At 40.1% G+C, this 23,261-nt stretch overlaps 1 protein-coding gene across 1 annotated transcript in view; it reads right to left on the bottom strand.

Annotated features, from left to right (window-relative positions):
* Window positions 1-885: 885 nt before the first annotated feature.
* chchd3a (coiled-coil-helix-coiled-coil-helix domain containing 3a) overlaps window positions 886-23,261 on the bottom strand; it is an 84,597-nt gene continuing 62,221 nt past the window's right edge. The window contains exons 7-9 of the mRNA XM_080886680.1: window positions 22,569-22,639; window positions 6,443-6,578; window positions 886-1,610 (exon numbers count right to left, since the gene is read on the bottom strand). Coding sequence (XP_080742806.1) covers window positions 1,587-1,610; window positions 6,443-6,578; window positions 22,569-22,639 — 231 coding nt within the window. The 3' untranslated portion in view covers window positions 886-1,586. The remainder of the gene's footprint in view (window positions 1,611-6,442; window positions 6,579-22,568; window positions 22,640-23,261) is intronic.

The following is a 23,261-nucleotide window of genomic DNA, read 5'->3' on the forward strand; positions in this document are numbered from 1 at the left end:
AGTCCGTTTCTGTGAAGGAACATCTGCCACAAACTCCAATACCCATTATCCCCAACCTTTAGAAAACCCCTCCAACACACATAGCCGCTGTATAATAGAAATCAACCCCTAACCCCTTTGAGACTCCAAAAGTCAAAAAGCAAAAGGACAGCTGACTGACAGAGGGGGATTAGTCACAACGAATCACATGCTTGCGCGGACACACATACACACCGCGCACACAAACCCACCACGCCTGTCTCACCCTGCCTGACACACAGTTCCTTCTTCTGATGGAGAATTAAGATAATGTCTCTTCTGCGATCCCCTGCGTCCACATCAAGTCCAGAAAATGTCCTTTTGACATCCACACACTAAAATAATGTTACTGCAGCAATAAACGGGCCAATAAAAAGATGCACAGCCCCATCCGTACTCATACATATACATAAGGTGTCTGTCTGCAGGTAAATCTAACTCAGAGAGTCTGGCAGGATGCAGACAGCGTGGACGAGAAGTCTCCTTCAAGGCAGCAGTAACCTGGGAGACTGAGCGGAGAAGAGACACTCCAGAAAGAAAGAAAGACAGAAGCAGATTAATAAGCAGACAAGAAAGAATGCCCTTTTTTTGTTTGTTTTTTCCCCCAAATAGCTAGAGCACAGAGGATTCACACAACGAGCTATATTAAAAAAAAAAAAGACAGAAAAAGAAGAAAAAAGAGAAAGATCGATGATGAAGCACAACATCTGGGACAAATACTTCCCCTGTGCTTCAGTCTGTCTCTCCTGGGCTCATTCACTCCATTTGGCAAAAATGCTGTGGCAACACAAGGGCCACGGATCCATCAAAAATGGGTAATGCTTACAGTAATTATCATAAAACACACATACACACACACACAAGAGAGATGGTGGAAACTGAATATTTATGGAGAAAAGTTCAGCGACAGCTTCTGCTTTGTCTTTTTATTTCCTGCTCAGACATTGTCACAAGTATTGGTCTAGATGAATACTCAACACACAGATGGTTTCATTATTAATAATCACACAAAGTAAACAGATGCAAATAGACATGCATTTGTGTACACAACGATGCATTAGGAGCAAGAAAACAACAACAACAACAAAATAGATTTGACTTATCAATAAAATAGACTTCTATTTTTCCAAGTGGGAGAGTGTGGAGAAGGGTCCAAGGGACAGAGGTGACTGGTTTCTTGAGGCAGTGCTGGTTAACCATTATCCCTTTTTAGAGGGCCAAGCTCAGGCCGTCTGATCCCTGCTGGTACCTGATGTTTCTCCAAAATGTAGGACAGTGTCACTGCTCCTCTGTTACACACCCACAGGAGAGAAAGACACAGGGTAAAAGAGGTGCTGAAGAGGTAAGTATTGAAGGGAAAAGGTGTTTTTCTCTGAAGGTGCTGTGCTCGGTGCCTCTAATCTGGTTCCTTTCTGGGTTGGTTCTCTATTGGGTTTTTGAGGGTGTGTTTGTCGGTGCTGACTCATCCCCCTCTTCCTCCACTCTGGTTTAGTCTGTCAGTCGCTCAATAATCAGAAATCCCCCCACAATAAACTCTTCATTGCTCCTTCTCTCTCGCCCTCTCTTCTTTATCCCCCAGTCTTCAACTTGTTCTGGAGACGAAAACAGAAAAGAAAAGAGCATTAGAGAGATGGAAAAGTCAAACAAAAGTATCAAAAAGAGAAAAAAAAACAACAGAAGAAAATATTATTTCGCACACGAGAGATGAGACAACGGGAGGAGGGCCTGAGAGTACAATAAAGGACAAGAGGATGAAGTGAGGTTGAGAAGCAGAGAAAGGACCCAAGGGCACTGGATTCCATGTTAGTGATAAGTGCAACCACAAATCCCCAGTACTCCCTGTCAATAACCATTTGAACCGGCCTATTGCTGCAGATGCCACTGGATGAAATCTGCCCAAGAGAAGACGAGTAAGGAGGGGGGAGGAAGAAGAAACAAGGGACTTAAGAGGGGAATCAAGTAGACAGAACAAAACAAAGAAAATATATTTTCTTCCTCACTGACTAACTTAATAACTGTTGTGGATCCATGGTTGTGTGTCCCAAAAGAATCCCAGTTTATTTTCCACACTATCGATCTAACCATAAAATGATTACCGATAAAAGAAGCTGCTTCTAGCACGCCTGCTTGGCTGCATCATCCATGTTACGACAAAAAGCAGAAAACAACCACACGATGGTTCCAGTTTATTACAACTTACGTTCTGAAACAAAGCAAATGATCTTTAACAGGGCTGTCAAAATTGAGAGCAAACAAAACAACTGCTGTGTAATGCCCTCCGCTATCTTAGGTTAATTGGTCACATGACTGCATCACATGACTAAAATGTGTCATTGTTTTTGACAAGGGTTCGCTGGCCATACTGCGACGCCAAAACTGCGTTTTTAAATGTATCCACTTTGGAGAGCGTTTTCAAAACGCTGTTTTCCTTGACCGAAAATGCAGTCTCAGTGTGGACGGAAGGCCAAAATGGAGAGAAAAAGAAACAAAAACCTATTAGTGTGGACATGGCCTTAATCTTTGCAGTGCCGTTGTCACAGATGTGTAAAATCAAGCACCTAGCCCTGCAGTCTGCCTATACAAGCATTTGTTTAAAAAAAAAAAAAAAGGACGTTCTAAAGAGCTCACTGAAGTTGAGTGTGTGAAATTTCTTCCGCTTCTAGATATTTCACGGTCAACTGTAAGTGAAAAGTGGAAGTGTTTAGAGCCACAGCCAGACCATGTATTAACATCAGCACGAAAACTGTGTGCTGGGAGCTTCAGGCCATTGGTTTCTATGGCTGAGCAGCTCCTGTAATGTGAGATGTAGGGACCCAGTACTTTTCAATTCAATTCTGTTCTATAAATATAGCACAAAATCACAACAACGGTCACCTCAAGGTGCTTTATATTGTACGGTAAAGACCCTACAATAATAAAGACAAGACCCAAACAATCAGACGATCCCCCCTATGAGCAAGGACTTCCTTTTAACAGGAAGAAACTTCTGGCAGAACCAGACTCAGGGAGGAAGCTATCTGCCATTACAGTTTTGGGATAAGTGAAGAGAGATGTAATTAATACATTTATTACAGTAACGCCTTACATTACTTTGTTTCTAGGTGTAAGTGATGTTTAAACAGAGAGTGAAAAGGATACTTTTATACAGGAACACTATACAGTGTAGCTTTCAATTGATTATTTATCAACCATGAAAGAATAGATCTACATAAATTAAAATCAGATACATTCAGTGCTATTTATTCTGTACTATTTATTCAGCCTCAGTTACATTCATTGACTCACAACAAGTGCTTCCTGCTGTGTTAACAGTCACAGAAATCCCAATCATCTGATTTAAATCTGTCGCCAGCCCCATCAACGTCATCCTTTTGCAACTCTACGCCGCTCTTATTTTTAGATTACTCTTTAGGAAGTCCGATTCTGATGAGCTGCACATGCACATTTGTTATGCGTACTGGCCCTCATCCACTGGAACCACTTCAGCTTGATTTTGGGAAAGAGGGACAAGCTCGCAGGAGCCAAATCTGGCAAGTTTGGCGAATAGGGTGTGATGACTGTGTTGGTGTTGCCAAAAAGCTCCTGCGTTTTCAGTGCATAATGACATGGTCACAGTTCAGTTATTTGCACCAAATGTTCTCCCTCAGATGCCCCAGAGTGTTACAGTAAAACTCAGTGTCGATAGTCTCACCCTGGGGGATGAATTCAAATTCAACACAACGCTGTGAATGTTGGTCACAACCTGACGGTCACGCTTAGACACGGCAGGCTGTTTGGACTCTAAAGTGTAGATGGAGATCCCTTTCCCTTTCATCACACATCAATTGATGCATGCTTTCTGCACACATTTGAGGTATATGGTGAAATTAAAGTGCGCATGTGAGGGAGGTCAAAACGTGAATTCTGCCACAGATCCCTGCTCGTCCACTACATTTTAGCACTGGAATTACAAACAATGAGACAGCGGGGCAGGCATTAGCCTTTATTCTTAAGAATCTTTTAAATTAGGAGCAAAAACATGTGCTATGTCAAGAGGTAACAGCGAAGTGTTGACAAATTAAATTATAAGAGTACTTAAGAGCATTTGACTGAAATGTTTTGTATAATAAGGAAGCCACTTTTCATTTCATTCCCTTTAATATAAGGATAAGAAAACACAGCACATTTGGAAACCACAAACAGCAGCTGAGCTTACCCATTGAGAGCAAAAAGGAGATGGAAGGGTCAGTCTAAAAAATGAAGTGCAGAACGAAAAGATAGGGAGCAAAAGGCAGTCATGCAGCGAGAATATGGAATGAGAAGGAAGGCAGCGGATGGAGAAATCGGACTCGATGATAAACTCCTGTTCATAGAGAGAGGGAGAAGGAAGGAGACTTTATCTGTCCTTCGACTGCCTCTTTCTCACTGGTTGCTATCAGACCTGTTAAGTGCTGAATGCATTAGAAATGTGACTAGGGATGAAGGGATAGTGGATGGAGGAAGTGGAGGAGAGATGGTGGCGGGGCGCAGAGGGCACAAAAGACAACGAAAGTGGGTCTAAATGTTATCACTGACTGTGGCGATAAGAATGCTAATTATCAGTGACAAAGGCTGGGCAGCTGACAACGCCTCCGTCTCGGCTGGCTCCAGACGAGGGGTCAATATTGCAAAAACTAAAATTTGACAGATTTTGTTTTTATCCTTGCTAAGATGGCATCTGCTACATCACTATCTACACCCATGGCGCTGCAGTTTAAGGTGGAATTTCGGATCTGAAGGGAAAGGACGAGGAAGGGGAGAGGGATTTTGTCATGTGAAAACCGTCTGAGCTATGCTATCGAGTGTCTTTGACGCAGAGAGGGCAAGAGGATGAGAGACGTCTGTTAGAGGGCACGCTTGGATCTTGTGACCTCCAGAGGTCAAAGTCATGTCCTTTGACATTTGTTTGTAGAAGAGCTTCCTGCTCGGTTCTGATAAAGCTGTGTAAACATCCTAATCATGAAGCTGCATCAGCTCATATCAATCCCACTTCGTTCCTCCCTCCCCTCGATTTTGTTGGCTGTGTAATTCCGCATATTATTTCCTTTAAAGCCTTATCACAGAACTGTTTCTTTTGCACCTAATGACTTTAAAAGTAAGTCTTAGCCCGATAAGCAAAGACGAACAGGAGTGCGCTGTGATTGCTGCAAGGTGATAAACACAAGCGGATTACCATATCGTGTTCGCTTGCAAACAATTTACAAGATCATAACAGCATTCGCAATGTGAACATACCCTCGCTGAATCTTGACGAGGCTACATGTAGCCTCGACTTAAACACACGTACGCATCCATGTTTGTGCGATGAATAAAACATTCGTCAATTTACATGACATATAGCTTAAAAATCTGCCTGCATCTGACTTTTAGATCTAATATTAATACCCACGAGAGTGAGCGAGAGACACAAAACTCACTTTTCCCCATTTCTGGGAAAACAATGCAATTGCAAAAAAATCTAATAGAAAAGCTCTATGAATGCAAATTGAGTCTTTTTTGGGGGGCAATGGATGTTACATATTGCAAAGTGAGAGCGGGGAATCAAGTTAATACCAACCTGAGTGACATTACTATTAGCATACAGAGTTTGACTGCACAAGACAGAGGGCAAAAAAACATTTACACTTCTCAATGAAAGAAAAGAGAGCACGGAGAGGACAAGGGTATTCAACTAAGCAGAAGCTACTCCCTTGGTCTTATTGCATTAAAACGCACACATACACAGTTGGGGGGAATGCCTGTGTCAGCAGGTATTATGGAAATAGGCCGTGAGGTTTAAACTGGCTATCTGGACTGAGCTTTATTCAGGCGCCAGTAGCCTGGTGGAAATCATATTCTACTGTCTAAAAGCAAGGAGCCAGCATATGTAAATGGATGCCAGTGTGTTTCATCATATGATTTAATTTAGAAAAAGGGAATGACCACTGGGGTGTAGCTACTATACACATCTACGAGCTAAATGACGTAAGCTGTAGGCTCATTTGTAATCCACACAAAGCTTCCACTTCCTACGCTATCAGGCTAGGAAGCTCAACAACTTACTTATTATCTGCCCGTGAGGGTGCATGCACAAACTTGTCATTCTTTTCAAAGAAAAAGAAAAGTTATTGTGGAAGGTTTGTCGGCATTCAAGTATATGTTTTATACAACAATCCAGCTGCAAACAAAGAAATGTCTTCTTTTTTTTAAAATCAAGCATGAAATAAACACAGTTGCAATTAAAATACTTACAATAACAATAATTAGTATTCAACCCTACTGAGTACATAAAGGTTGAAGCGTACAGCTTTTTTCCCCTAATTACAATTGTATAACATGAGTGGCCTAATTAATTTCATAAGTAAATTCAGAATTAACAAGTATAACAAGTCATGTTTGAATGAAAACAGCTAGGACAAATACCCACCTGTTTGGCATCGTTGACACACTGCAGATAACGGGCTGCTATGTTGGAGCAGTGAAGGGTTTTCCCCACATTCTCTTTGTAGCATGTGAGGATTTGTTCCTGCAGGTCTGCACACACCGGATACGCCTCATACCTCCTGCAGGGGAGAAAAGGGGAACAGAATAGTGTGTAAATAGGGGAAAATACGGTGTTAGACAGGATGGGAGGAAGGAACAGTCCAAGTGATGAGAGTTACAGGAAAGGATCAACTCGCAAGAACAGTTGAAAAAGATAAAGGTGAAAAGAAAAAAATGAATAAATATATAAAGCATTAACACGGGCAATCCAGAGGAGTTCACGAACTGTGTGACGCGACATAGAAAACTTCAGAACAAAAGAAGAGTATTAAATATATATTACGAGTGAGGAAACAGACTTTTTACCTCCAGAGAGTTCATACTGTTATTAGAGCACACTGAGCTATACTACAATCTGCAGTGCCGAATAAACCCTTGCCTTTTCTATTATTACCATTGTTCCAGTCCAAAACACCTGAAGCAAGAATCAAAATTACTGTATCTGCTGGGAGAAAAGGTCAAAGTGCAGTTCAGCCCTCAGAGCATGGTGTGAAGACCATGCCAATGTGTACAACAATTTGTATAACATAAGTACCAACAGAGAGGCCAGAGGGGTTTTTTTTGTTTGTTTTTTTAAATCGGGCAATCGAGTGACAGTTTAATCCCCTGAATGGGGGGATCTGTTACTGTCTGGAGAGACTCCACAAGTCAGTGAGCTTCAGGTTAATTTAAACATTCATGAGCAATTACATGTGGTATATTGGTTGTGGTGTGGGTCTCTGACCCAGAGTTTGTCATTGGACTCTAATTTTGGTTTATTATTAATTAATTATTCTCTGCTTTGTTTATAATCTCAGTTTTGAGTCTCTTCTTTTCTTAGTATGTCGTTAAGCCTAATTTTAGTTCTTGCACTCAGGTTTTGTAGTTTTGTATATTTTGAGTCCTGGAGTTTTAGTTTTAGTCTCTGGTAGGTGTTTCCTTGTTAGTTACTTCCTGTTTTATTTTGATAATCGCTTGTTTCATGTGCCTCATCTTCCCCTGTCCCATTATCTCTGATTTGTTCCTGCTGTGTTTCCTACCTATTTTCCTCTAGCCTCATTACCTTGTGTATTTATTGCCTTTACTTTTCAGGTCTCTCTTTGCCCTTTGTTGTGTCATCCCACTCTTTTCTATGTTCCTTTATTGATTAGTTTTATTATATAGTTTTCCAGGCCTTGTTCTGGGGTAGGTTTAAAACTATGTTTATTTTCTTTACTGCCAGCAATAACGCTGTTTTCCGGGTTTTGTGTTTAGGTCCACTACCGGCCTGCCACACAGCAAACCAGGGCAAAATTAGTCTCACTTCTCACCATTGTGTTTTTTTAATAATAAGACAAAATAAAAGGTCCACAGAGGAATCTATTGATGACTCTGCCATATTTTATGAATCTGCTGGATCTATCTATGGATTCATAATGAGTTAATCCTTAAAAAAATTGGGAAGCTAACTGCTTCCAATGGAAAATTCTATCTTTTGGTATCCACAAAGAGTTTGTTGTCACTTGTAAGCTACACATCATTTCAAATTAGCAAGTACAAATTTGTCCTTGAGGTCTATGAGAGTTTTAGTGCTGCCGTCTTACCTTGTTGTGATTGATGCTACACCTAACTTCAGTGCATTTAAATGGGACTTTTTTCGACAGATGTATGCAAGAGTCGGAGCATTCAGCCAATCTAAGCAGTGGGACATCCTATCAGTGCTGGTGCCTTGCCCAGTGTTAACTGCTTTTGTCTGTCTCTTCGCACACCTCGTAAAAATCCATAATGACGACACAAGCACAAGCTAGGGCTATTATGCTAATGGTGGTGTCATCGTTTTGCTCACATCAGTGCCCAGGACACTCCATCTGCCTCACTAAACATGCCTTGCATGGGTGTGAAATACAAAGAGATTTTGCCCGTCAGCAACTCTGGAGATCTCAGAGGAATATTGGGAGGGGTGAATCCGAGCCCCTGTAGTCAGAATCAGATGTACGATTTGCCCCCTAGAGAGAGAAATTTCCCTACTGTTGGATACAGAGCAGAGGATTGGACGCATGGGTCATTACCCAGCGTTCAATGCAGCAGGAATGCTGTTGAAGTACCGATGTCTACATATGTGCACCTCCGCATGGTCATATTCATTAGGAGTGCCAAGAAAATCTTTAGTCCTTGTCAGTTCAGGTCAATGACAATTTGTGACGAGATGAGAAGTGGTCTCCACACATTCAACAATGTCAACGTGAGTGTGAATAATCAATACACTTTATTTATTGTCCAGTACTGTGCCTACTTGCTAAGATAAACAGTTTAAAGAAGTAATTGGAAATAACTCACTGAGAGACAGAGCATCTTGACTGACCGTGGCTTTTCATGGTGTGGCTCAACCCATTTTCAGCCTTTGAGAGCCAACATCACTTTCTGCTAGTTATACTTAATATATCAAGAATGTAGTCACATAGGTGGCACTGATCTTTCCCAAAAGGTAGAAGAACTTTTTACATTTTGCTTTATACAAGCATACTATAGGCCCATACACTCAAAGATACATGACATTTACTACTTTCAGTGCAGACTGGAACATTAAACCGTCGGGTGTAGAGAAGCTTCTGCATTTGTGGATCCATCAGGGAGAAATTCAGTCATTTGCTAGCAGGCATGACAAGGCCATTGCTCTGCGTCAGGGTATTGAACGATGACAGCAATGCTAGCAGAAATCGCTGCCATCCTATTCCTATGGATCCTGGTGCTCATTTATTACACCGCCTATGGGCATCTACAGGGACTAGAGCAGCCACATACACCCACTAATTACTTTCTTAAGCATTCGCTTTAATGCCAGGTGCATCCTGCTGATACAAACCACAGTGTTTATCACCAGTAATGGCCTCTGAGAGAGAGAGAGAAAGGACAGCAGAGGAAAGGAGGGAGGATATAGCAGAAGAGCTTGATAAGAAACTAAACAGTGGTACGTCTATTTTGCTTGCTCTCTGATTCTCTCTGAGAGGAAGGGACTGAGACAGTGGTTGAGTTAATCATAGAGACAATAACACTGTCACACACACTCTGTGGCGGCACGCTGCATCCTCTATCATTAAGATTAACATTAAGTTCCTGCTGCTAACCACACAGAGCCTATAAGGGGACACTAAAGCCGTTCCTCCCTCCTCTTCAATTTTACATTAAATGCCCTCATGTCATTTGGTAATATATAACTGCTGTAGTGCTATGCAGCAAGGTGAGCAGATGCAAAAACAGCCAGAACCATTATAAGGCCACTCTTTCTTTGTATGTGTGAGACCCATGTATGAAAGAGTGCAACAAGAAAATATTCAGACCACTTTGTATTTTTCATACGGGGTCAGTCTTACACTAATAACCATTAAATTCATTTTTCCCCTCATAAATATGCATTCAGTATTCTTAATGAGGAAATTTAACCAAAACTGATAAGATAAAATATCACTTTGAAAGCACTCAGACTATTTATTATGAGACTTGAACTATAGCTTAGGTTCCTCCCATTTTCCGTGATCATCTTCAAGATATTTCTACATCTTGTAGAAAGTGGTTATAATTGAAAGGCGTGATCTAAGCTACAGGATTGAAGGAAATGCCTGCAGCTCTCAAAGACAGATTTGCCTAAAAAAACAGATCCTAGAAAAGGTTCCCAAGAGCAGTCCTACTCCTTAATCCCTCAAAGGAATGTCTTGAGTTAGGTCCTTCTTAAGAGAGATCATTAAGAACCTATCAAGAAGTGTCACTCTGGCTGAACTCCAGTGATTAGCTGGGAAGATGGGACTCTACAAGGAACTTCCAAGAGCATAACCATCACTGGAGAACTTCGCCAATCTGGGCTTTATGGCAGAGTAGCAAGTCAGAAGCCTCTGCTCAATGAAAGACAGATGTAGACCTGCTGGATTGTAGGAAAAGCGCCTAAAAAAAAATCTCAGAGTCATGATTTGATTAAACAGCAAGAGAACTGGTAGTCTCAAATCAAAGTGTCAAATCTGGTGGAAAAGCGGCACTGCTAATCACCTAAATGATACAATCCCAAATCAAACCATAAATGCACTTGTGTCATGGTGTGGGGGTGTTTTTCAGAATTAGAGACCGATCAGGCTTGAAGAAAAGCTGAAGAAGGGAAAGTATAAAAATAAACCTAATAAGAATCAGCTTAGGAGTGCCTAGGACCTCAGACTGGGTCAAAGGTTCACCTTCTAACAGGACAATGACCCTGTGCACAAATCCACTTGGCCCAATTAGATCCCTGACTTGAACCCATTCAATATCCCCGGAGAGCACCGAACTTGGCTGTCCATCCACAGTCTACATCCAGCATCGCAAAGCTTGAGAGGATGTGCAGAGAAGAATGGAAGATTATCTCCAAATCCAGGCATGCAACGCTTTTTGTATCATTTCCAGGTAGACTCAAAGCTGTGATCACTATCAAAGGTGCTTAAATACTGAGTAAAGTGTGTGAATGCTTATATTGTGTGGGGGGTTCATTCTAATGAATTTGAAGAAAAGGGCTTTATAATTTTTTGGTTTGTGTTTATGAGGAAAAAATGAATATAGGTTTTAAAATTGTATAAAATCAAGACCCCAAGTAATTCCTGTATTTTTCACAGTAGTCGTGTAGAACTACTCTCTCTCTCTCACTATAAGATTTTGAGAACCTAACAGAAAACAGAAGCCTTCTATTTCTCAGTTAATGTCCTCACATTATCAAGTTATTTTCTGCCTTGTTATGGAAATACACAAGTTTTCATACACAGTCACAGGCGAGCTGATTTGCAGCTTGTATTTAAATACAACTGGCAACAAAATCCCTCACTAAATAACCGCATCAAATACCCTACAAATCAAGCCAAACATTAGGTTCGGCATGTTGAAGTCATGAGCAGATAGTTCAAAGTATCAGGAGTCAAATGCTGTGAAGTAAATTCCTCCACTGTGGAAATCTCAGGGTATTATTAAAAAAAATAGCGAAAAACAACTATGAATCATTCAGTTCCCGTGTAACCTGAGGAGCAAGGCATTTGTAAACAAGGACACTGTATCAAATACCCAAAGCAAACCATTTTTTAATTGTTTTAAAATGGTAGAATGGAAATGAAAAAAGGGCTGAAGGCCAGAGGCATGTGGGTATTTTTTTCATTGCTGGTTTGCTCTGAATGTATAATTTCTGTTTTGGTTAACATGCTGTGAATCATTTTGATCACTTCAGAGGACTCGGTGTTGGTTATTTTGGCCAGTAATTTCCCAACTTTTCTTATTTCTACCTCTGACCCCTTATATTTGTGAAACATGAAAAGAATTTCACAGAAGAAAAGCAAAACTTAGAGAAAATGTTGGTGCTAAAGTTTCAAACCTAATGGGCAAAAAATGTTAAAGCTCACTGTCTGATCGAGTATCAAAACTTTTCTTTCTTGTTTAAGGTATATTAAAAAAGCAATTTCTGCTTTGGTTATTATCCTTTAGAAAAGATCCATCTGTATTAACTTTACTCTACGTGAGACATTTTATCACATATATTTATTGTTTCTTTCATATAGCTGGAACAAATTTTCAGCAACAAGTGCATAGTGCTGATAGCAACTTTTCTATGTCAGTGCCACATGTAGCTGCAGCCAGATACACATCAGAAGAAAAGCAGCCAACGAAAAGCAATTGAAGCAAAGAGATAGAAAGCAAGGATCTGAATGTTTGATTTCTATGTGTGTCTAGATCCTGGGGAGGGGCAGCCAACAGTAATGTTCAGGCACACATACCCTCTAGATTAATCTTGTGAGCCTATCTGGTTTTCAAACTTTTCAAACCAAAATACCTGCTGCTACTTAAGATCCAGTGCCTTTTTAAGGTCAACCAAGTTTCCCTCAGATTGGATGTTCAGTTTCATCCTTAGAGCATATTTAGCTCAGCACAGTGTTAGCATAAGCCAGCTTCTTCATACTGACTCACTCAGTTTGAGAGCTGTTGATGCTTCCTAGTCCATCTGAAACCAAAAGACCGGTAACTTGCAATGTTGTGTACTGGCAGTTTTTTCTCTTTAGATGGGGGATTGTCTGCGCTTATGTTTAGTTGTGGCGAGGGCGATCGTGGCTCAAGAGTTAGCAGTTCGTCTTGTAATCAGAAGGTTGCCGGTTCGAGCCCCGGCTCGGACAGTTTTGGTCGTTGTGTCCTTGGCCAAGACACTTCACCTGCCGCCTACTGGTGATGGTCAGAGGGGCCGATGGCGCGATATGGAAGCCTCGCTTCTGTCAGTCTGCCCCAGGTCAGCTGTGGCTACAACTGTAGCTTGCCTCCACCAGTGTGTGAATGTGAGAGTGAATGAATAGTGGAATTGTAAAAGCGCTTTGAGGGTTTCCAAAAGCGCTATATAAATGCAATCCATTATTATTATTTATTTTTCATAAATTCTATTAATACCTTTGCTATCAATCAGGCAACTGGCCAAACAGACAGCAATTTCATTGGTAAGTTTTTTTTAAAGGTTTTTTTTTTAGGTAATATAATTTGTATGGAGAAGAAATGACACCGTAAATTAACTCATAATTTTTTAGCGCGTGTTTAGCAAAAATGCCCTATAGTAACATAAACTCTCAGGGTATACAGGGACATGTACCATTTGGTATCCACTGATCAAGGTTTATTAGCCTTCATAGTTAACCTAGTGTACTACCATTTGGTCATCTCTCACCATGAATAACTATGCTTAATGCATGCTTAAATATCAACAGATACAAAACTAGACTGCCAATAAATGTCCCAAAGTCTTTTACTCTCCCTCGTTCTTCCGTTTTCACTATATCTTCATCTATATCTTCCTTTTATGACTCTCTCCTTTATTCTCCTCCTCAGTCTCCAGGTCTCTATGGGATATGTAGCCAAATGCAGATGGCTATTATTTGCACTCTGTTTGTGATTGTAAGTCTGCACTCCTGTGCTCCAGAGACAGTAAATCTAAACAATCATATAGGGGTCTTGACTCAAGGCATCAGTAGCACTAAAGGTCTCTATAACAACTCCTTATTCAGCCCTGCCCCCAACATACATACACACACACACATAATCCAAGTCCCTATTGCCTTGATCCAGTGATAGAAGCAAGAGTGAAACAAAGAATGAAGCCAGCTTGGGTTGTTATATTACAATTTCCTAGCTGTGTGACACTGGACAGAAACAAAACGCAAATAGTATTTACAGAGAAATAATGGTAGTTCAAGGAAAGAAGAGCCATCTCCTCATACACATATGTAAAGTAACACCTTAGGAGAGAAGAAAAAATACTGAAATGCTGAAATAATATGAGAGACTCGATGTGTTCCACTTAACATGTAACAAAGCAGAACACATCACATGCCCACTCTCACTGTCCGTCTCCCTCTTTAAGGTGTGTATCATTTTATTATAATCCCCCCTTTCACGCCTCGCACTACCCAAGTCAGCACATTTGCATGGAGGGGGCATATTCTGATGGATTTACGGCTGAGTCTACATTCTGCAAAGAACATATTGACTGGAAGCTGGGGGATGTATGGAGATCGATGTCTGGATTTTCATACAATATGCATGTGTAAAGCCAATAGAGAGTACGAGGAACAGAATCGGTCCATTTTTCAAACTAACATATATTGACCATGACTACCATCTGTTGTAACGTCGCAGAGCCATGCAACAAAATGACATTCATAGATCTCAGTTACCAACGCAGCATGCTTCAATAGCCGAACAAGGTGTGTGATACATGTGCAAACAGGTACAGTCATCTGTCATAATTTCAGAAACATTACAAGTTTGAAGAAAAACTAGAAAAGCAGCTCAAAGGGATATGCGTGGATGCAGATGGACGGTGAAGGCAGAGCTGAAAGAGATCCCTTTTAACTCCTGTTGATAGCAGTGGTCGTTTGCTAATAGAAAATACTGCTTGCACGAAATCACAAGAGAAGACTGCTGTGGAAGTTTTCTCTTTAACAGCAATAAGAGCACTACTTTCTCCCTATAACATGCTAAATTTAGACTGACAGTGGACAAAAGGCAATGCACCACTAGCTGAGTAATGATAATAGCTGAAACCGGGCAGAAAGGAACAGAAAGTAGTGAAGCACACTTGTACTAATCAGTCAGTGGCAGAAAAAAGTAATTGCAGAATCTCTTTCTCAGAGTACAGAAGAGGTTTGTCAAGTGGCACCCCCCCCCCCCCCTCCCCCAAAGATGTCAGGTGGACTCAAGTCATCAGCATAACCTCTTGTGTTCAAATTATTCAATACTCAATTATACAAACACGGATACTCTTATAATACTTCATCAAATTAAACTGCTTGGTCAGCTTGGAATGAGCTAATAATTCACCACTGTAAGCAATACGTTTTATTTTGATGTTATGTTTTATTTATTCATTTTTTATGGAGCCTGACTGATATGTTGGCCAATATTAGCTATTTGCCGATACATTGGTATCAGCATTTACCGCAGCTGTTGCAATTTCTTTAAAAAAAAAAAAAAAAAAAATGAATAAATAAACAACCACATATAACAAATGTTAGGGAAATCCATTTACATTTCATGTGTGTCAACCTATCGGTTGATATATCAGATTTTTTTTTTATCATCATTATCAGCCTTAAAAATCCTATATCTGTCAGGCTCTACTTTTTTATCATTCATGTCTTACTTATCAACTACTGCTTTTCATTAACTTTTCAGCCCAAACCTGTTCGCGCCAACTTTTTTTTCTAATTAAACTGTCAATTTTTAGATTCGTTGTGATAATCTTTTCACTCACCCCTTAGGATATTTGTACCTCTGGCTTTGAATCACTGCTCTTTATTATCAAACAGTAGCTTCCAACATCTTAGCCTGAATAAAAAAAAAAACACTGTGAAACTGGCAATATCTGTTTAAAATCGGTTAGTTTATGAACAATAAATGTGTATTTTTTAAAAAAAAGATAACAACTCAGCGCACTCCACTGATTTGGGGGTTAAAATACCGTGAACTGTAACAGCCACAGTTCAAGTGTGACTGAAGACCTTTGTTGAGTCTCCCATTTTCTACAAATTACAGTTCTGACGCTTTGGGACTGATGATTACCTGAGACTTTTTCCACAAAGACATACAGTAATGCTGAAAGACATTTAGTCGAGTTTCAATAATAATAATAATAATGTTAATGACTAAAAAACACTTTTGCAAACAAGTTGCTACTGTTGATTCTGAGGAATCCATATCCTTCAAGTGTAAAGGATTTTTTTCCTCCATTTAACTCATGAAACACAATCTGTTATCATTAAAAAGTCCTTGACCATAAATAGGAAGAAGTCTTTGATGGCCTAATTTCGTTAAGTTTTACATGTTGCCAGAAATCATCTTACGTCGTGTCTAACCCATTTTTTTTTGTTATAAACATCGACAGTATGGATTACTCTCGGCTGCCACCAGACTGAAATCCCAATCACCACATTGTCTATTTATCATCATTTGGATCCGCTCAGGGGTTAATAGGGTTAAAGGGTGGACGCCGGTTCCCCCTTAAAAAGCCCTCATGTTCTCTCTAGTTAAGGCAGGCGTCAGTAATAAGAGGAGTAAATAAATACAAATGATCCAGTTAAGGAGAAAAATGACACGCATTTCACTCTTGCTGCTTTTTAAAAGCGGACCTGAGTGACCCCCTGCAGTAAAATCCATCAGCATGGATGAGAGATTGAATGAGTAGAGAGAGGAAAGGACACAGACTGAGGCAGATTCAAGAAAACTGTGAGGGATAACAGACTGGAGAGTGAGGGAGGCAGACGATAACGAAGAGGGTGAAAGTAAAACAGATTTAAATGAAGACAGAAAACACTGTTCCTACATTAAGTGGGAGGCAGAGAAGGATGAGTGGGTCAGAGAAAGAAGACAGGGCATGTGTAACCTTTCTGACCTTCTTAAGACACACTTTTAGAAGGAGACTAGCAGAAAAATGCGTGTTACACACACATACATATATTAAAATGTTAAAAAGAAACAAGATTAAATAAAATAAATTACATAATATAAATGCTGTACATCAGTTCATTTCTTTTCCTTCATTAAAGTTTATATGTCTTAAAATACATGAAAATACACTGAAAGGCAATGAAAGTATTGAGTGGGTTTGCCAACCACTTTCAGTACAGCACAGTCACTAAATAAGCTACTAAAAAGTGTGTATGTGCATCGTCTCTCCATTCCTGCGCCCACACAGGTCTTTTAAATTGCATGTGCTTTTTACAGCTAGCAAAGCGAAGCTCTTAAGGCCCAAAGAAGAGCTTTTAAAGCAGTTATTGACATCTGTCTACTCAGCTGACCACCATCTTGTCCTTGCGCCCGGGTTGCCTAGCTACAGAATGGTGGTTCACCCTTACCTGACAGAGGGGTCAAAACTCCCTTACCTCACAGACTACTTTACAGGAGAAAAAAAAACCCCCACATCTATGACTACAGCCAAAGCACTTTGAAATTATTTGTCAGCTAAATTAATTCCTGTCATTTTCAGTAATTAAATGTGCTGCTTGGCACAATTAAATATCCATAAATTATTGCTTAATTAATTCTGGGACATCAGTATTATTTCCTTAAACAAAAAAAAAGAACTGCAGAGAAAATGGAAAGCCTCTACCTGGCTCTGCGCCTTATTTACATTTTGAAGCAGCAGGGTGAATTTTTAGGGAACCCCCTGGATTTCTTCTGTTTGGTTAGATAAAGAAAAGGCACAACGCAATAGTCCTGCAATGGCTTGTTGCAGGACTGTTTTATTGGATTGCATTAGGTTGCATGGAACTTCTCGGTTTTGTGTCCGCAACTACTGTTACAAGAGAAAATCATATAATTTTTAAATCTAGGCAAAACCCAAATTAAATGAGGATCGTTTTTCACTGATGAGAAACAGTCCTCATTTGTAATACGTTGCTGAAAGAGGGATAAGTGGGTTCGACGTTCCCACTCATTACCCGGAGGAGAAGATGGGCTGTCATATCTGGTCTTCTTGACCGAGGCAGTACAGTACACCGGTGTTGTGCAGGAAAACAGCGAGTCATTTGTATTCAACAAGTTTTACTTCACTCCTCCTCATTCCACCTTTTTGCGTGTGTGGAAAGACGAAGTGAGGACAGCAGTTGCTGTTATTGTCAACTGGATTAAATTTAAAAAGAAAAGAAAAAGAAGGTTTATTCAAAAGAACTAAAAAAATAAACAAAAGACAAAGGGAGCGAGCGTGTAGCCTTAGGGAAGAGAGGAGTGACAGTGAAGTGGAAGAATACAATTATATGGGAAAAACAAACATCCCAGGCATAGACACGCATACGTTCAGTTATGAACCAAAAAAAAAAAAAAATGTGTGGAAATATATTTCATTCTCTGATCTCCGCCATCGTTCTTTCATCACACATCTAACATTTTTCTCAATGCCTGTCATCTTACATTTCAAACTAAAGCCTCCGCTGGATTGCTTTAGCCAACAAACACAGAGCACGCACGTGCTCACCCACTACCGGTCAGATGTCCCCCATGCACGCGTATGTAATGTGAGCAGTTTCAGACGCATTAATCCTCACATACAGAAACCCTCACATACATGTAGCACAGTAAAGGTCACACATTCAGAGCTGGACAGTCAGATGATGCATCGGTCTTTGATAAACAACTGGTGGCGAATGTGGCAGCATATAAATCAGAAGCACAGAAAGATAGCCTCCTTTTTTACAGGCAACTGGGAACTCTTATCTGGAGTCAGTGTCAAGGAGAAAGCGAATAAAAGCTTTGATCCTACGCGTACATGTTTGTCTCTAAAATGCTGTGTGATTACATTATTTGTCTTGTTGTGTGTTATGCACTTTTGCATTCATTCAGAAGAGGTGTTGATCCCCTGCAGCTTATGATTCATGTATGATTTCAGACACTGCAGGGGCCAATTTGCTGTTTTAGCTGTATTTGATCATACTCGCCTCAGACAATATTTTTCATGTTTGGGGGAAAAAAAATCTTAAGTGATGTAGAAGTGCATGAGTATTGCTCTGCTTTAATGTGCAAAATAATGTGACAAAGTCTGACAGAAAATACAACTGTAAAAAAAAAAAAAGGAAAAAAGAAAAGCTGGCATACCCTTTGGAATTACCAGGATGTCTGATCTGATTTATTAAAAGGAGATATGGTCTGATCCTTTTATAAGACACAAATATTCTTAACAAATGCAATCTGACAAAAAAAAAACCCCCCCAAAAAAAAAAACACACATAAAACTCAAGTTACTGTTTCTTTGAGGAAACCAATTTAATTCTCGAAATTAATAACGCGTAGAATCTCTAGCAGCAATATCATCAATCAGATGTTTCCTGTAGCTGCCTACGAGACTGCAGTGACATAACCGTGACATCCACTCCAAATTGGTCTATTGTGGATTGGTGAACACTCACAGATGCTTCTGCAGCCTTTCTAGCTGTGTGCATCTTCATAAGGTTTCCTCTAGGATCCTGTGCAGATTCTAAAACCAATCATTTTTAAGAAGAGGTGAGTTTGTCAGTAATAAGGCTCCTCGTCTTAATTGTCTTTATTTATAGGGAGTGGCACCTCTTTAGTGTGCTCCTTGACCGGAACTTCTGACTCCAAGTTGGGAGTAAACTTCCTTTTTATGTAAGAATATTTGTTATGAGTTCACATTTACGAGTAAAAACTTTAGTTTAATTCCAAAGCCCTTTTTTGCCAACTGCAGATATACCCATATCGTTCTATATACAGATATGTGCGTGTGTGATTGTATGTGTGTGGATGTAATGAGGTCAGAGTGATGCAGTAGCGTTCCGGTTGGGAGAGCTCCATCATTCAGAGAATTCTCTGGCGGGAATTCTGCAGGAGAACGGCGGGGAACAGCTGTACCGTACACATACACAAAAACAAGCACAGATATACACTGCTTCATATTTGCACGCACATACACTATTCCCTACCCCGAATGCCTACCTCTCACACTTTAATTTATTTCTTTCAACCTCGCCAAGGAAAATGACCACGGTGTACCACTGCAATGAATGGAACATCTGTACTCTGGCGCACATTTAAAAAGGAAACACGGGAATGAAATTTTCATCTCAGTGTAATTGAATTCAATCTTTTTTTCTTTTTTTGTTGCTGCCAAGAATATCTGATCATGGACAAATGGAAATCACCTGTACTTCCAATCTAGCCTCAAACCAAAGTAATTATTTCCCACCTATTAAAGTAAACCCAAATAATCTGCATATGGACAGATGCTGCTAGCTGTGGCCTGAAACACCCACCCTCCCTCAAATCCCATCCACGATTGAAACCTGATTTAGCTGTCTTGTTCCAATCCCAGTGTCACAAAGCAATAAGTAAACTCCAACCAGACAAGGTCATAATTAATTCTTCCAAAGACATGCATTAAGCTGTTATAACCCTTGGCAGTCATCAACATCTGGTTTCACAAGTCTCTTCTATTAATATAAATTGCAGTCTAATAAAAGACCTAATACTCAGTGGCACTGACATGAGCTAAAGTGGGGAAATAAAGACATTCTAAGAAAGATGTCATCTCCCACACTTCATACAATCCCATATTAACATATAAAATGATAATTCTACCAAGTATGGATAAGGCACTGGCTCTATTTTTTTTCTTTATCTCAAGGGGGCATTTTCAGCTCCGAGGAAATCAAAAGCCTCAGTGAGACAAAAAATATTTTCTTTTATTACTCAATAGAGGCTACAGATAGCATCTTATCTCTGCAGGGTCTGTCATAAGCTTTGAGGAAAGACACACATTGTGCTCACAGAAGCTGTTCATCATATGAGACCATACAAACATACACAGTGATGCATGAACTTACACACATAAACAAGGATGGGCCAAACACTCCCTGTTAAATCCAATTAAACCTCTGCTCCGATCTCCTCAATGCATCCCTGCTCCTGTCTTGTAACACCAGACCTTCCCGCCATTTCATTAACACACACACACACACACACACACACACACACACACACACACACACACACACACACACACTCTGACTATCCACTATTGAAATCCAGTCACAACCCTGCTAATGCACCTCCTATAATCAAATCCACCAATCAGTGTCTTCCGTGCAAAGACCCGTGCCACATGACTACCCGCACATTAGCCCAGCATTCGCTTGCAGTTAGCACTGCCATTTTGCACTAATGTTATTCCACTGTATTTTTTTTTCTTTAATGTGATTTGGGAAGACTCAGCTCCAGCTTCCACGAGTCTAGCGCTAAACCCCTGGTGGGCTAGGCTAATCAGTTTCCAGCATTTCAGAGGGAGACAATGATCCCAGTGTTAGCGCAGGCTAATGACAAGCTAACACAATCAGCCAAGCCTCCCTAGAGGTGAGCCTAGAGCCAGGGCCCATTCTTGCCCCACCTCCTACAGGCTCCTCATCCACTTTCACAACATTACTATGGAGGATAATAGCCTGTTATTAAGAAGACAGATGGATCACGGACGGGAAGGATTCTGCATCTTCTCGAGTTACATATACGTGCTGAATTTGTTCATCCATGACAGCTTGGATGTTTAATATTTCCTCCTCAGTCACTTTAGGTGTGGCTGTTCTATCGCTTATTAAGGTTAAGCATAAGGATCACACACATGCTCCTTGTTTGCACTCTGTATTGTTTGCACTCTCCATTGTATTTAGGATAAAAAGACGTGCAATAAACTAAGCTAGTCCAAAGTATTTTGTAAAAGAAGACATGAAATAACTGGGGACACTGGAATGTTGAGAGATCAAATCCTACTGACTATCACCAGCACATGATCAGGCGTATCAGTGAACTACATCGGCCTCAGCTAATAGGGCAAGCTAATATTGTTCTGATTGAAAGATGTGGGTTAGGAAATGGGTAGAATAATTCAATTGCATATTCACTGGTCCACGTGGACCTCTAATCGTCACTGAATATATCAGTTTTGATAGCACAAAGTCTACAAAGACCATCGAATAAATACCTATCACATACAGCAACAGAATTTATTAAAAGGCATCATTAAAATGTGGGAAAAAACCCTCCGCTGGTATGAGATTTATAGTTACGTGCAAGAGTTGTGGGCAATTTTAGGCAAATAACATATTTTGCATGGAAATAAATAAACACAACACCTTCAGCAAAGAGATAATAAAAAAACAACCTTTCCTTAAAATTGAATGCACTGCACTGCTTCTTTCTGTTATTTTACTTTTACCTGTGCAAATACTTCAAGCTTCTTAGAAACAAATACATTTCCTTTATTTTCAAACAGACTAGTGACTTAAACTGAACTATCATCTATCCAACTGAATCTGACTTATCCAGGTGTTGCTTTGCATATTTCAGACAGTTTTCTGATGAGGATGTTGATCATTTTTCCAGACTGTTCCTCATATAGACTCGTTTGGGGAAAAGTGAAAACGCGCAGCACCACTCATGTAGTTAAAGCTCCCTCTGCAGTTACAGGAGAGTTTTCCTTTGCCTTTCTACTCAGCAGGTTTTCTCACTCCTTCCCTTCCTGTCTTCACTTCCACAGTTCCCCATAACTTTTAGTTCAATTTAGTTCAATTCAATTTTATTTTACTTTTATAGACCTAAATCACAACAACAGTTGCCTCTAGGTACTTTATATTGTAAGGTAAAAACCCTACAATAATAAAGAGAAAACCCCAATAAACATATTACCCACTATGAGCAAGCACTTTGGCAACAGTGGAAAGAAAAAAACTCCCTTTTAACAAGAAGAAACCTCCAGCAGAACTAGGCTTAGGGAGGGGTGCCATCTGTCGCGATTGGTTGGGGTTAGGGGAGGAAGACATGACAAAGACAGGCAGTTGTTAATGACTTCTCTGACACCTTGTTTCGCTGTTAGCTTTTCATTCCCTTAGACAACTGCAAAAAGAAGGCTCTGCTTGTAGTGTTATCATATCAAATTTTTTATAGAGAATCTTTTCACAATTATTAGTTGTGTTTTGTTTTAAGTTATTTATCTACCTTAGACTGTCCGTGTCTGCACTTACCTGAATTTGGCATTCACTTGGTCTGCAGCTTTGTGGAAATTCTCCGTGGTGACCTTGTAGAACTGAGAACTCTGCAGAGACAGAGGAGAAAGTCAGTGAGCAGGAGGAATACATTAAAATGTGATTCTTAGCACTTTATTAAAATAATTGGATAAGGGTAATTAGGCAAAAGGAAACATATGAATCGAGTAATTTTTCTTTACAGTTCTGGTCCACACAGCTCTGGCCTCATGTCTCAGACTTCATTAAACCCTAATGGAGATTCATTTTAAGATCACCGTTTGGTTTTAGTGTCCACAACATAAATGCTAACTTTGCAATCAGTAACATTTAGTAACCAGTACACATTTGCAGTATTGAAGCCTGCAAAGACAAACATTTTTATTTTGAGGTGCGCTTTTCCTGCACACGCAAAATATGAGTGCTTCAGTGAATGTATGTTTGTGCTTATCCTGACAGTTAAGAGTGCTGTAATAACAGAAAGCAATCCTGTAAGGCCACGGGGTCGCTTGTCAACAATGAACAGACCAGTGGTCGTAATCCCCCGGTGACCCATAGCAAATGAACCCATAGCAGGACCACTCAACCTAAATTACCTCCTCAAACACAGCCATATAACCTAGCTACTAGACCATTTATACAACCCAGGAAGATCTGTCTTGTCAGCCCTCAGCGGCTGCTATGCACATTTAT

Source organism: Rhamphochromis sp. 'chilingali' (genome assembly GCF_963969265.1).
Source record: "Rhamphochromis sp. 'chilingali' genome assembly, chromosome: 7".
Taxonomy (NCBI): Eukaryota; Metazoa; Chordata; class Actinopteri; order Cichliformes; family Cichlidae; genus Rhamphochromis; species Rhamphochromis sp. 'chilingali'.